Genomic DNA, 13,825 nt, shown 5'->3' on the forward strand with positions numbered 1-13,825 from the left:
GCAAATATAAATGAAAGGACCTTCGTGATGTGAGTTAAGTCAAAATCTTTAAGAGCAATCTTCACATTGTATCAAGTTGGCCCATCATCATTTTAAGGATACAGTCTTTGCATCCGTGCCCATAGCAGAGCAACTTGAAGTTTCAATTCTTGTTGTAGGATCAGTTGATATGTAACCAGATATTCAAAATATTACTCAAGTGTGAGAGGTATGGTATGGTTAATTAGGTCAACCAATATGGTAGATCTTTTTGATTTAGTTCAGGCTTTTCAGTTGGCAGGTAACACCTACATAACTGCACCTGAAAAATCTATTTTCTGTCCTTGGTTGGGAAAAACAGCCCATGATAATACAAATAATGCATATCTAAGGAAGATATATTTTTTTTTTATCTTGAAAGTTTCATATCTTCTGTTCCAAAAAAGACTTCCGAATCCAAAACATACTTATTTTCATTAGATTTTCTTGTGGTGCTGCAGGTGTCTTTAAAAGAACTGTCTGAGAGCTGCCCCTATTTCACTATCTTGTCATATAGGTGGTTAGCAATATCAAAATTTCCTACCCGTCCAAAGGAAGCGATAGAGAAAGTGAGAAGACGCCATGCAGAAGGATCTCCAGCATAGCACTGAGAAACTAACTCATTTTGTCGATATCATCAGCAAGCCTTACCCAGATGCTGCTCAGCACAGAATAGATCAATTGTTTATGACTCAAGGTGAGTTGGCAAATGTTAAGCAAAGACTCCAAGCTTTGAAAGTTGAGATCCAGAATCTTCATGTATCTTGAAACAGTTCTACACTCAAAACTCTGGATAATAATATCTATTGTTTTGATTTTGAGGTCCATGAATTTTGTGGGCATTGGTTGCTTTCTTCGGTGTTTGTCACCGAAGAAAAGAGTTAAATGCTATGTAACGGCAAGTAGTGTTCTAGCTCGTGGTGCACCATGTTAAAGGATAGTGGATTCATGACAGGATTGTTGTAGCATTAAGTTTTATCTTTTCAATTTATCTTTTTGTAATTCTGTTTGCTATGTGTAATCTTTGACCATACTTTACTGCCCAGAAAAACAAGTCATTCCCTAGAAAATGTATAATTTTTTTGCTTAAATTCCTATTAGCCAAGTATCATGAGTTTGATGCATCAAAACAAGATTATCAAACTTTATAATCTTATGTACTTGTTACGGTTATGTCATAAGCAAAATGTGATCATGACCTTAGATATCTAGCACATGAAGAAGCAAGTTTCGCCGTCTCGGTATCAAACCTCATACTAGTGTCATCCCACTACAATTCCAGTATGGTGGTAGTTCCGTATACTGGGTGTCGATATATTCTTTAGGGTACAGTCGGTACATATTGGTACCAACTGATATGGCAAATTTTGTAAAAAAGTTTTGTGCATGCAGCATAGCTTGTTCCCTCCCCTCGTGGGAGGTCACGGAATCTGACATTCAAGGGCTCTTGAAAACTAATGCATTTTTAAGGGTAGGCTACTCATTAGCTTTTATGTGTGTTTAGGGACATTTTAAGCTGTGTTGTTGGGTGCAATTTGTGGGCCAGTTGGTTCCTGTCTTTCCTGGCTGCCTGTGTATTGGGTTTGTGGCTTCTAAAGCAGTCACCCAGGTTCTGAATCCCTCCAAGACAGGATCTCAGGCACCCATTAGGAAGGACAGTAGTCCCTACAGGAATGAGGGAGAAGATGGACCCATTTTATTTTATTTTATTTTTTATTTTTTTTTTTTTTTGCTTGAAACGGGTTGTTCAGACAGCGCGTGTCCGAATACACCCAAGAACATCAAAATACAAAATCTCGCGTAGTGCCAATGGCAACTCCCGCTCTCCTGCCCACAAGGCATATCCCGAATGGTGTGCTGCATATGCAGCAACCCAGTCGGCCGCTCCGTTGGCCTCCCTGAATACATGCTTGGCCTCAAAGGCCACAACGTCCCTCATCATCATCCTAATATCCCGGATCAGAGGATGGTCAATGCTCTCCCGCCGAATCCACCCAATAACAGTGGATGAGTCGCCCTCCAAGATGATCGAGCTAGCCCCCAGTACCCGCCGCGCATGGCAGAGGCCGGCCCAGGCAGCTCGCAACTCCGCCGCTGGCACTGATGTGTCGAAAAGCCGGCAGCCGCCCGCTGCCACTACCCGAGAGTGAGGGTCTCGTATGACGAAGCCGGCACCGCCTCGTGTACCACTGTCCAGTACTGAGCCATCAAAATTGACCTTGAGGAAACTCGGGGGTGGGGGCTCCCAGGTGAAGAACACCGTCCGAAGAGCTGCCTGAGCAGAGAAAGAACCCCAGGTGTCCCGAGCTATCAAGGTCGTATCTGAAGGGCTGGCAGGTCTGAACTCCATCGCCAATGCTCGAGCGGACTCCGCAACAAACCTCGGCGACATCCGACGCTCGCCAAAGGTGCGAGCGTTCCTTGCCAACCAGATCTGGTGGGCGGTGCAAATCGCTCGGATGGCCTCCTGACATGTCCGCGGACTAGTCAGCCACTGACGTATCATCTGCAAAAACAGTCTCCTCTCCCGCCAAACCTCCTCTGGGATACCCGTCCACTGCCATGTCTGCCGCGCCCACAAGCATCCAAATAGTACATGATCAACTGACTCATCCGCACCGCAGGCCCCACACTCCGCAGGGATCCCCAGACCACGTCGGCTCAGCACAGCTCTCGTCGGAAGGCGGTCCCACATCACCTTCCATAGGAAAAGTGCTGCTCTCGGGTGGAGCCTAGACCTCCAAATCCAGGCACCGTCCCATCCACTCTCATGCTCGCGCTGAATCACCCGGGCCAGATCACCCAGCCTCACGCTGGCCCTGCACGAAGTGCTCCAAACCCTGACATCTGGGCCCTCGCATCCTGGTACTGGCATGGCAAGTATCCTCTCAGCTAGATGTGCCCCGAACAACTGGTAGAGTCTGTCCACGTCCCACTCTGCCCTCCCTGGTGCTAGGAGGTCGCACACCCGGAGCCCTACTGCTGCCTCGAAATCCACCGTCGTCGGCCAATATCTCAAGGGAATGGTATCTACCCACGGGTCATCAGTCACAACAATGGTCCGGCCATCGCCCATCAGCCACCTGGTATGAGCTAACACGGTCGGCAGGTACCGCCCAATCTCCCGCCACATGAAAGAGATGCGGCGACCGCGCCGTGCCGCCTCGAGGCTCCCTCGGCCATATCTGGCTGCCATCACCCGACTCCAAAGCCCATGTGGCTCCAACAAGAAACGAGCTGCGTGCCGTGCAATGAGTGTCTCACGCCGCTCCAGAAGGGACTGAACTCCCAGACCACCCTCACTGGTGGGCCGACATACCCGCTCCCAGGCCACCAAATGTACCCCACGACCCCCACCATGGGACCCCCAGAGGAAGCTCCGGAGAAGACGTTCAATCTTCAACAGAGTCGTCTTAGGGACCACAGTGTTGGCCATGAGATATACCGGCATGGACCCAAGCACCGATCTGACAAGGGTCAGCCTCCCCATCATGGATAGTGAAGATGCCCTCCATCCCTCCAGCCTGCTCTCGACCCGCTGCACCAACCCCGAGCACTCCGCCACTCGTAGCCTCCGGCCCGTGATGGGAACTCCCAGGTAAACCAGAGTCCCCTCCTGCTCGGGCATCTGCAAGATACTCCTGATCTCCTGTCGGACTCTGCTCTCTGTGCTGGGGCTGAACTGGATAGCCGACTTCGTGAAGTTGATTCTCTGTCCGGATGCCGCACAGTAAGCTGCCAACACTCTGCGAAGTACACGTGCCTCCGAAACCCGCGCTCTGGACAAAAGAAGACAATCGTCAGCAAAAAGTAGGTGAGAGACAGGTCCCGCCCCCGGTGTTGGAACATAGGACTCCAGCTCCCGGCTTGCACACGCCCTCTGGAGGGCACGGGACAATATATCAGAGCAAATGATAAATAAATAAGGGGATAAGGGACATCCCTGTCGCAGCCCCATGGTGGACTCAAAAAATACCGAAGGTGTGCCGTTGACTAAAATAGAGAACTTAGGCCCCTGGACACACCCTAGGATCCATCCAATCCATCGCCTGTGGAAGCCATAAGCCTCCAGTACCCTCCGGAGAAAACTCCATCTGATCCTGTCATAAGCCCTCTCCATATCCAGCTTGACAGCCATCAAACTGCCCCGCTTCGATGCCCGCTGGAGATCCCACATCATCTCCTGAGCCAGCATGACATTGTGGGAAATGTTCCTTCCCGCAATGAAAGCCCCCTGCTCTTGGCTGATAATGCTTGGCAGTAGGGGCTTCATCCTGCCCACCATGATTCTCGCCACAACCTTGTACAAGGTTGTGCATAGACTGATGGGTCTAAAGTGACCCGGCTCCACTGCCTCTTGGCGTTTCGGGATGAGTGTAATGAAAGTGGCCTTCCAATCCTCAGGCATGGCTGCCTGGGTGAAGAAACACTGGACAGCCTCGATCACAGCTTCCCGAATGATACCCCAATATCTGCGGAAGAAAATAGGGGGGAACCCATCTGGTCCTGGAGCTTTGTCCGCTGCTAGCGCCCAGACTGCCTCCTGCACCTCCTCCGCCGACACCGGCCGAACCAGGGTCATATTCTCATCATCAGTAATACCTACATCAGCCCGCGGAAGGTGGTCATCAGCACCAGGGCCTTCATCCTCAGTCCATCTGGCGCGGAAAAAGTCGAGTAGAACCTGTCCAACGGCAGGCTCACCCTCCACTCGGCGGCCAGACCCATCACGCAGTGAGTGGATCATACTCCGCTGACGCCGAATAACCGTCGTCCGATGAAAAAACCTAGTGTTGCGATCACCCTCGTTAACCCATTGGACCCGAGATTTCTGTCGCCAGAAAATCTCATGCTGTCGTAGCAGTGAGTGGTGCGTCGCAAGAAGCCCCCGAAGATGAGACATGTCATCCTCCGGGAGTGCACCCCGTAGGTCTTCTCTCTCCTGTAGTGTCGTAATCTCCTCCTCCACCCCCTCCAATCTCCGAAAAATATCACCCACTACCTCGCGATTCCAACGGCGGAGCCGCCGTTTGGTCAACTCGAGTTTGCGTGAGACTCGCCGCATCGCGTCCCCCCGCACCGGAACACGCCACGCCTCTCGAACAATGTCCCAGGACTGGGGGTACGACAGCCAAATCTTCTCAAAACGAAAAGGACTATGGTGACCCGATACCGACGAGGTCGAGATCAACAAGGGGCAATGGTCCGATGCAATCCGGGGTAAGTGGCTAACTCGGCAGGTAGGGAAGCGAAGGATCCAGTCTGGGGAAGCAAAGGCCCTATCTAGCCGCTCCCACACCCTAGCACCGCCGGGCTGATTATTGCACCAGGTGAACCGTGGCCCCGAGAAGCCTAAGTCCACCAAGCCATTTAGCTGCACAAAGTCGCGAAACTCCCTCCTATCAATCCTATCAGTGAAAGGCGCACCTCCCCTCTTTTCATCCGCACTTTGGATACAATTAAAATCACCAACTGCCACCGTTGGGATACCCTGGGCAAGCAAGCTGGTAATCTCATGCCAAAGGGGTCTCCTGACCCTGTAGTCCGTGCTCGCATACACACCGCACAGCACCCAGGGGTCCGCCTCAGGTTCCGAAACAACCATCACTACCTGTTGAGAGCAGTTGTGGAAGGCATCAATCTTCGCCACCCCCCGCCTCCACAGGATCAAAAGGCCACCAGACAGCCCCTGGGACTCGACTGCATAGGTCTCCCAGTCCCTCCCCAGGCGTCGCCTCAGTCGACCGAGCCCATCACCCGACAAACGTGTCTCGCAAAAAAAACAAATCTCAGGACAGTGGAGCTGCACTAGCCGTTTAAAGGAGGACATGAAGGCCGGCTTGGCCGCCCCCCTACAATTCCAGGCTAGAATCCTCATGGATCAACAACTGCTCGGTCGGCCTCAGGTACCTCCTCCCCCTGGGCCTCGGGAGCTAGCTCAGGCTGGCGGCCTACATCCCCCAGCTGCTCGACCTCATCAGATACCTCGCACATGACTGCCGCCCTGATGAGTCGCACGACAGCTGGGTGGTCCCCCTCTGCTGTAGCTAATCCCGTGGAGCAGTCACCACTGGCATCTGCCTCCGGGAGACCCTCATGTGGCGCCTCTCCGAGCGGCACCCCTGTCGCCTCATCACGAAGCGTCAGGGGCTCTACCGAACCTGCCTCCAGTGGCACCCCTGGGCTAGCCAAGTGCTGCTCACCCAAAGCTTGGGTCGGAGTACCAAAACGGTAGACACCATCGGGCCCTCTCCCAGAACCCACAAAAGAATCCCAAGGGTCCCGCCCAGGAGGGGTCTGACCAACAAGCAGGTGGGTCCCCTGCACTGGGACAGGTCCTCGACCTGGAGACCTATACTGGAAAGGGCCAGCTGGCTCCACGAGATCCCAAGCCGGATCATCCTGGGCCTGCACATCCTGAAAGTCCTGCGCAGCCCCAATCCCCAAGCACTCAGCTGACTGGGCTTGTAGGCCCCCCGCTGAAGATCCACTAGGATCCCCCCCTAATAGAGCTAGCGGGCCCCGTCCCTGCAGCAAAGGCCGCGGCCCAGATCGACCCAACCCGCGTAGCCCACGGAGAGCCCGCGCCAGATGGGAGTGACCCATCGCACCCCGTGCACCCAGCTGGGCCCGCACAGCCCCGGTCCGTCGCGAAGCCCGCGGACGCGGCCTGCTACCCGCGCGCGACTCGCCAACGGCGCGGTGCGCGCCATCGGCGCGGGGCGCGCCTTCGGCGCGGGGCGCGCCTTCGGCGCGGGCAGACGCGCCATCGGCGCGGGGCGCGCCTTCGGCGCGGGGCGCGCCTTCGGCGCGGGCAGACGCGCCATCGGCGCGGGCAGGCGCGCCATCGGCACGGGGCGCGCCATCGGCGCGGGACACGCCGTGGGCCCCGCGCCGGGCTCTGAAGGCCCGGGCCCGGCGGCCCAGCCCAATCGATTGGGCCTGCTTGCCTGGGCCCCTTGGCGAACTAGGGCCCACCGGGGCCCTGGCCCGCTTGGCGCAGCCCCGACTCGGCTCGCTGGGCCCAGAGACGACCAGGGTCGAGTCCGCCGCTCGGTCGACCTCGTCGAGGTCATCGACCGAGTCGACCCAGAGCGGGATCGAGAGCTCTCGGTGCGAGCCCTCGCCCCCACCCGCCGGCGATCGTCGCCTGGCGACTTTCGTCGGCTTTTGCCAGCCTTCGGTGTCCACAGGGGACACCGGTAGGGCAGCTGGCGATGGCGGTCGAGCGGCAGGCGACCCAGGCCTCGGGTCAGACGCGGGCATCTCCGGTCTAGCTACCGGAGAAGGCGGTCGGGACGGCCCCGATTCAGGCACTGGTGGAGCCTCCTTCGGCCGTGGTGGTCGGGACTCCCGCGGCGGAGGCCTCCGCCGCGTCGCCACCATCCAGGGACCAAATACCAGCCCTGGGTTCTCCTCCCCTACACCAGGGGGCGCCGAAGCCGACCCGCCACCAGGGTCCACCGCCACAGGTGGCGGAACCTCCACCCCAGAGGCCATCGGGAACCGGCAGGCTGCCTCCATGTGGCCCATTCGCCCGCACCGGGAGCAGAGGAGAGGTAAATTTTCGAAGACGAAGGGCTGCCACCGCACCTTCGTCTTCCCCTGGATCCGGATTCCAGGTTTGAGGGGTTCGGATGCATCGACTGCAACCTTCACCCGGGCGAACGCCATCGCCCGTCGCTGCTCGGTGACAGCGTCCACGGCGATTGGTCGGCCGGCCCTACTTGCAATATCCAGGATGGTCGCCGGTGTCCAATACTCCGGCGGCAAGCGTGGAAGGCGAAGCCACACCTCCACCGGCGCCGCCGTCTCCTCCCCTGGCTCAAAATCGGGGACCCAGGGGGAACCCATTTTATTCATAAAAGGGCTAGTGTTGCTAACAGTGGTAGATTTTTTTTTTTTTTTTTTTGGGGGGGGGAGGGGGGGGGGGGGGGTTGAAATAGAGACTGCTATAGAGAGAGAAAAGTTATCAGCTGTCATCTTCTCTTTGCATTGGTTTTCTTGGAACTTGCTGTTATATGAGTTTCTCACAGAGCAGCCATTCTAGGGTTCTCTTTTCTGGCTATCTTTTTTGTGCTGAGTTTCTCATAAGATTCACTAGGTTAAAATATTATCTTTTATTGCTTTTAGTATTAATCATGCATGCATTATCAATGTGCAAATCACTTGAATTTATAATATGAAAAATATTTTATTATTTTTAATTTAAAAATTTTAAATACCTTATAAAATTTCACTAGTTATTTATAACGATCTATAGCTTCCAGAAAAGTCAAATAAAGTAGATTATCATAAAATGGTTGCATTTTGCTCAAGTAGTATAAAATTGATATAAAAAAGAAGTAGCATCAGGTGTTTGCAAATATTTTCATGGCATATTATATCTAAATAAATTAATGATTATTCATAAAACAAATAAGCTACATTAAGGCTGATTTAATTTTTTTTTTTACATTAATTCATAATCAATATATCCTTAATCTTGAATTTTTTGATGTAAATCTGACACTTTGTTTATAATTATGGCGAGTGAATAGGTGAGCAACCTACCGGTATTAATTAACAAGGTTCAATGCAATCGTTATGTGGTTTCCAGATGAGATTAAGTCTTTTTGATGAATGTTTCTTGGTTTTAAAAATTATATACATATTTTTTGGTTGCTTGTATAGTACTGCTGAATTTTCCAGTTTACAGGAAAATTGGTTGAATAGTACCTGACCTTATAACTATGACTTCCTGTCATCGAATATCGCACCAATCCCCGAGTGGCACATAGGACCAGTGAACGGGTAGTCTATAGGACAGTTTTCTATACTCTATTTTCTTTATTTCATTAGGTTTTGCAGGACTTGTTTTGGCCTTTGTTAATCCAAATTCTTGAGTTGGCTTTACACAAAACTTGACTGCATCTCGATCTACTAATTACAGGGCACATATCCAGGCCACTCCTTATTTTCTATTGTAAATTACTTTGAGGCCTAAATAAGTTTTTGTCATCAAGATTTGTTAGATTGTATGTTTCCATACCTTTTTCACTGACTACTCTTTTATCAATGTCAATGAACCATTTCATCTTCCATCTACCAACAGCACATCACAAGATGCACAAGTTTGGATTTGGGTCCCTTGATGTCAGATTCGTTCTATGTCGCACCCTTTTGTTTTTGTTGCCCAGCCTTTCAAGTGTTTAGCAATTCCTTGATTTTAATTTAGTCCATGATCTCTCCCTCTCTCCTCATGAACGGGCACACAACCTACTTGGCCATTGCAGATGGAGAAAAGAAGTTACTGAGGTTGTTTTCCTAATCCCTCATGGTTTAAAGACATGGACACTATCATCATATACTCCCTTTTGTAAGTCATGTATGAACTTGGTTGTTATAAAATAATATCTGCACTCCTTATCATCCTAAAACCAAATGTGTGGGTTTAGATTTGGAACTAGTTATACCTCATTCAGATAAATTTGACAAGAAACTATCCCAATTTATAAATAAGGTGCACTTGATCTGGTGTTTGGATCCTCTAGAACTGAAGTTGAAGAAAATTCCTACAAGTTGGGAAACTGGCAGATTTTGACATCCCAAAGAGGAATTCAGATGAGATTCTATTTTCATATAAAACCAAATTTTCTCAATAAACATTTGCAAGATAGAGTTGGACAGCCAATAGAATTTGCCACTTAATTTTAGGAATCTACAACTAAAAGTTGTAGAGGAACCTCCTGTGATATAAAGCCACCATTTTGTTCGTTTCAGGATTATCACATTGACCCTGTGACATCATTATGATTGTTCATCTACAGGGAAGATAAACAACTTTGTCATTATGCTGTCATAATAGTTGATACCTGTTACTTGAGGGGGATGTGGTTGTTTTGACATTTCAATCTTCACTGTTAATCTTAGGACAATTTTATCGTTTAGAAAACAATGAGCTAGTTTTTTTAGCCATTTGCTTTTACTTCATATTTATAATGGTCATTGTATAAGTTACTATTCGACTCCAAAACAAGTACAAATACAATCAGCCAGTATTTTCTCTTTACAAGTTACTTTTTATTTATTTTTTATTTGTTTGCTAGTTTTGCTATTAGAAATATAAGTGGTGTGCTAGCGGCAGCAAAGAGAGTCGGTTTGTTTGAGATGACAGCCTCAATTGCTAAGTTACGTGCTGTATGGGAAGTATTAAAGTTTGCATGCATCTGAAGACGGTCACATAAGACTTAAAGGTGGCTTATTGATTGTGGTTAGATGGTTTTCTAGACAGTCAACAACTGCAACTAGTTTCTATCTAATACTACATGATGATTGTGAGGTGACACATCTTTATAGAAAAACTAATAGTACGATTGATTGAATGACCATATATATATATATATATATATATATATATATATATATATATATATATATATATATATATATATATATATATATATATATATATATATATATATATATATATATATATATATATATATATATATATATATATATATATATATATTTATATGAGAATAACTTATTTAATAAATTTCTTTATATTTTATTTTTTGATTTGCATGGAGGTATTGTTACTGGGTTGGTTTAATAAATCCGATTTTTTTAAAAAAAAAAACAAGTACAACCATCCACAAACACTAGAGGTTGTCCAAAGAAGCAGGATCCTCATAAACCTAACCTAATGCCCCTAAAACACCATCCTCTGAGTCCGTCATAAGCCTAGCTTGCCAAACGGCAACCACTTTGACTAACAAAGAAGAGAGAGAGAGAGAGAGAGAGAGGAACTTCATGACTTTAGAGAGACAAAAGATAGAGGAAACTATATGCTCTGCTATAGATAGCTGGATAGAATGGAGAGCAACGTTTAGAAAGCACTATGAGAAGCTCTTCCTCTCCTTGAAACCATGGCAAGCTTTCAGGAGCTGGCGACCCAGAAAGCCTCTGCCTCCCAGTTGAGCATCACCTTGCTGCGGCTTGCCATGCCCCCGTGCCCACCACCCTCTTCCTCCTTACAACCACCAGGCCTTCTAAACCTCCCAATCCCCATCTCCTCCCCACCACTGATACTGCTGTAGCTCATCTCATTCATCTCCATACCAACAACACCCAAGTAACCCCCCTCTTCTTCCTCCTCTTCTTTCGCCTCCTCATACTCCAACTCTCCTACTTCTTTGTCATTGGAGTGGAAAGGCCTGCCGCAGTAGAAACGAAGGCGAAGTCGACCGTCGGTCCTCTCGGCTTCCATGACGGATGGCTTGACAGGCTGTAGCAGCAGCCTGCCATTCTCCCTCCTGCTCAAGATACGAAGGCGGGACCCCCCCAACAGCGTGGTCAGCGGTGGAGGAAACCCGGTTCTCTCGCTCCCCCTCTTTCTCCTCATCGCCACCATTTCTTCTTTTGGACGTCCGGTGTGGCCGTTCTCAGCATCAGCATCAAAGTAACCGACAGGGTATACTGCGCCGGTCTCGCAGCCTAAAGTCTCTGTGCACATTGCCAAGTTCTTCTTCCCATGGATCGCTCGCTTGGTTGCTGGAGGTGGAGAAGTTTTGGCGACGGGCCATGACATGTCTACGGCCATTGGAGGGCTTTTCGAGGGACTGGGAAAAAAGTAGATGGGACTCCGTTCACCTTCACCGCCGCCGCCGCTGCCGCCGCCACCACTATCCATCTCTTCATTGGCTTTCTTGGATGTTGCATGATCTTTGCGGGTACAGGATAGAAGAACCCATCTTCGGATTTGTGGCTGCTTAAGTTTCAAAGGGTGGAGCCCTTGGCACACCGAGGATGACAACAACATCGACATCGACGGCATGACGAAGAAAACAGAGAACAAGAAACAGTGCAAGAAACAGAGCAGAATAGTGCCAATGAAAGAAACAGAAGAAGACTAGTAGGAAAAAGAAGAGCAAGAAGAGGAGGAAGAGAAGAGGAAAGAGTAAACAATTCTTAGGCCACAGGAAGGGATGGCGACTGCTCTTTGTCCTGCCACTAGTTTATATAGGGAGTGGAGAGGGTCAAAAAATATTAAATTTTCGAGATGCGAAAACGGATGATGAGTAACGGTGACCAAATTTAACTAAGCGAAGAGTTCCTGACCACAAAAATGATGTTGAGTAAACGTGGCTAAACTTAAGTAAGTGAAATGAACGTGACAGCAAATACGATGATGGGTAATCGTGACCAAACTTAAGGTAAGTAAAGGGATTCTAACAGCAAAAATGATGATGATTAATCATGACCAAACTTAAATAAGTGAAGAGATCCTAGCAGCAATTTTCCATATATAACTGATTAGAATTTAGGCAACAATTGAATTAGGTTAGCATAAATTTAGGAATCACATAATAATCTACATCACTTATAATATTTTTATTTACATGCAAGTATAAATTTTTATTTTTTTCTCTGTTAGCATAATTTTATTAGAGTGATTTTAGGGATCACATCGACAATCTGTATTACCCATAATATTTTTTTGTTAGCATGATCATATATCAGTCTATATTATTTTTTTCTTTATAGAATTATGAGTATTTATAATCCCTGAGATGTACCGACTGTGAAAAATAGAGATATAGTTTTTTTCCCTTTTTTTGTTTTTCTCTTCTTATCTAAATATTTTGATATGGTATCAAAGCCATTGATTATCTAATCTGTTGTTACGATCTCTTCCGTCTTTGTTGTGGCCGTCGTTGCCCGGTTTAGAAGCTTTGAAAATCCTGATTGTCGATCTATCGATCTCTTTTTCCGTGTGAATCAGCACTCGAAGATCCTCAATTTTTCGGTAGATCCACAAATCTCCTATTTTCTAGTGAATCAATTTTCAGCGATCTAATATTCCTTAGTAGATCTAGCTATCCTCTATTTCGGTGGATTAATACTCGAATATCCTTTACTTTCTAATTGATCCGCAGCTCCTCTCTACTATTTTTTCTTCTTAGATTCAGATCTTTGGTCATCTCTTCTCACCGTCGCTCGGCCCATTTCTCTCCATCACTTGTTTTATTTTCTGCCTCCAGCTCCTTCACCATCCGATTCAAGGTCTCTTGCTATCCTTTCATGGTGCCTTCATCTATAAGGATCGTCGACCTTCAGTTGCTTTCTTTCTGAGTTCTATCCTTGCTGCAACTATTATCTCTCATGTGTCTTCTCACTGCCACATCATCAGACGAGTCAATCACCTAATTGCTCCTCTTCCATGGTTCCTTTGTCTAAGAGGATTGTTGACCTTTGGTTGCCTTCTCTCTGAGCTTGATCCTTGCTACAAATGTTATTTTCTATGTATCTTTTCGATGCCACATCATCAGACTAGTCAATCAGTTAAATCAACAGACACGTTAGTCAGATACATCGAGAGACATTGTTTGCTATATTAGTCAGTCATATCAGTGGACACATTAGTCTGCTGTGTTAGTTTGCTATATCAGCATTGCCAAACATATCAGTTTGCTGCATTAGCTTTTTGATCTGTCGCATCAGCTTTTAAGATGCTATATCAGCTTTTGTTCTATCATATTAAATTCTAAATTGTCACATCAGCTTGACACATCAATCTACCATATCAGCTTCTGAGTTATTATGTCAACTTCTAATCTGCTACATCATCTTCTGAGCTACTATAACAGCTCGTGTTTTGCCACATCAAGCTCTGTGCTGCCTCATCAGCTCTTAATCTACTACCACGTCAACCTTCGAGCTGTCACATCAACTTTTAATCACCACCACGTCAGCTTCTAAGCTGCTACTTCAGCTCTTGATCTAGTATATCAGTTTCTGGGTATATTTGTGAACTAGTTTC

General features: G+C 47.9%; 2 protein-coding genes across 2 annotated transcripts; both read right to left on the reverse strand.

Moving 5' to 3' along the window:
- Nucleotides 1–1,765: 1,765 nt before the first annotated feature.
- On the reverse strand, nucleotides 1,766–5,623 carry LOC120104572. The gene is made up of 2 exons (XM_039115911.1): nucleotides 2,400–5,623; nucleotides 1,766–2,207 (listed from the first exon to the last, which is right to left on the reverse strand). The coding sequence occupies exons 1-2, from the start codon at nucleotides 5,621–5,623 to the stop codon at nucleotides 1,766–1,768; spliced, it is 3,666 nt and encodes a 1,221-aa protein (XP_038971839.1).
- Nucleotides 5,624–10,625: 5,002 nt separating this feature from the next.
- Nucleotides 10,626–12,161, reverse strand: LOC120104564 (protein FANTASTIC FOUR 3-like). The gene has a single exon (XM_039115905.1). The coding sequence runs from the start codon at nucleotides 11,837–11,839 to the stop codon at nucleotides 10,943–10,945; it is 897 nt and encodes a 298-aa protein (XP_038971833.1). The 5' UTR covers nucleotides 11,840–12,161; the 3' UTR covers nucleotides 10,626–10,942.
- Between the last annotated feature and the right edge of the window lie 1,664 nt (nucleotides 12,162–13,825).

Source organism: Phoenix dactylifera, unplaced genomic scaffold (genome assembly GCF_009389715.1).
Source record: "Phoenix dactylifera cultivar Barhee BC4 unplaced genomic scaffold, palm_55x_up_171113_PBpolish2nd_filt_p 000026F, whole genome shotgun sequence".
NCBI lineage: Eukaryota > Viridiplantae > Streptophyta > Magnoliopsida > Arecales > Arecaceae > Phoenix > Phoenix dactylifera.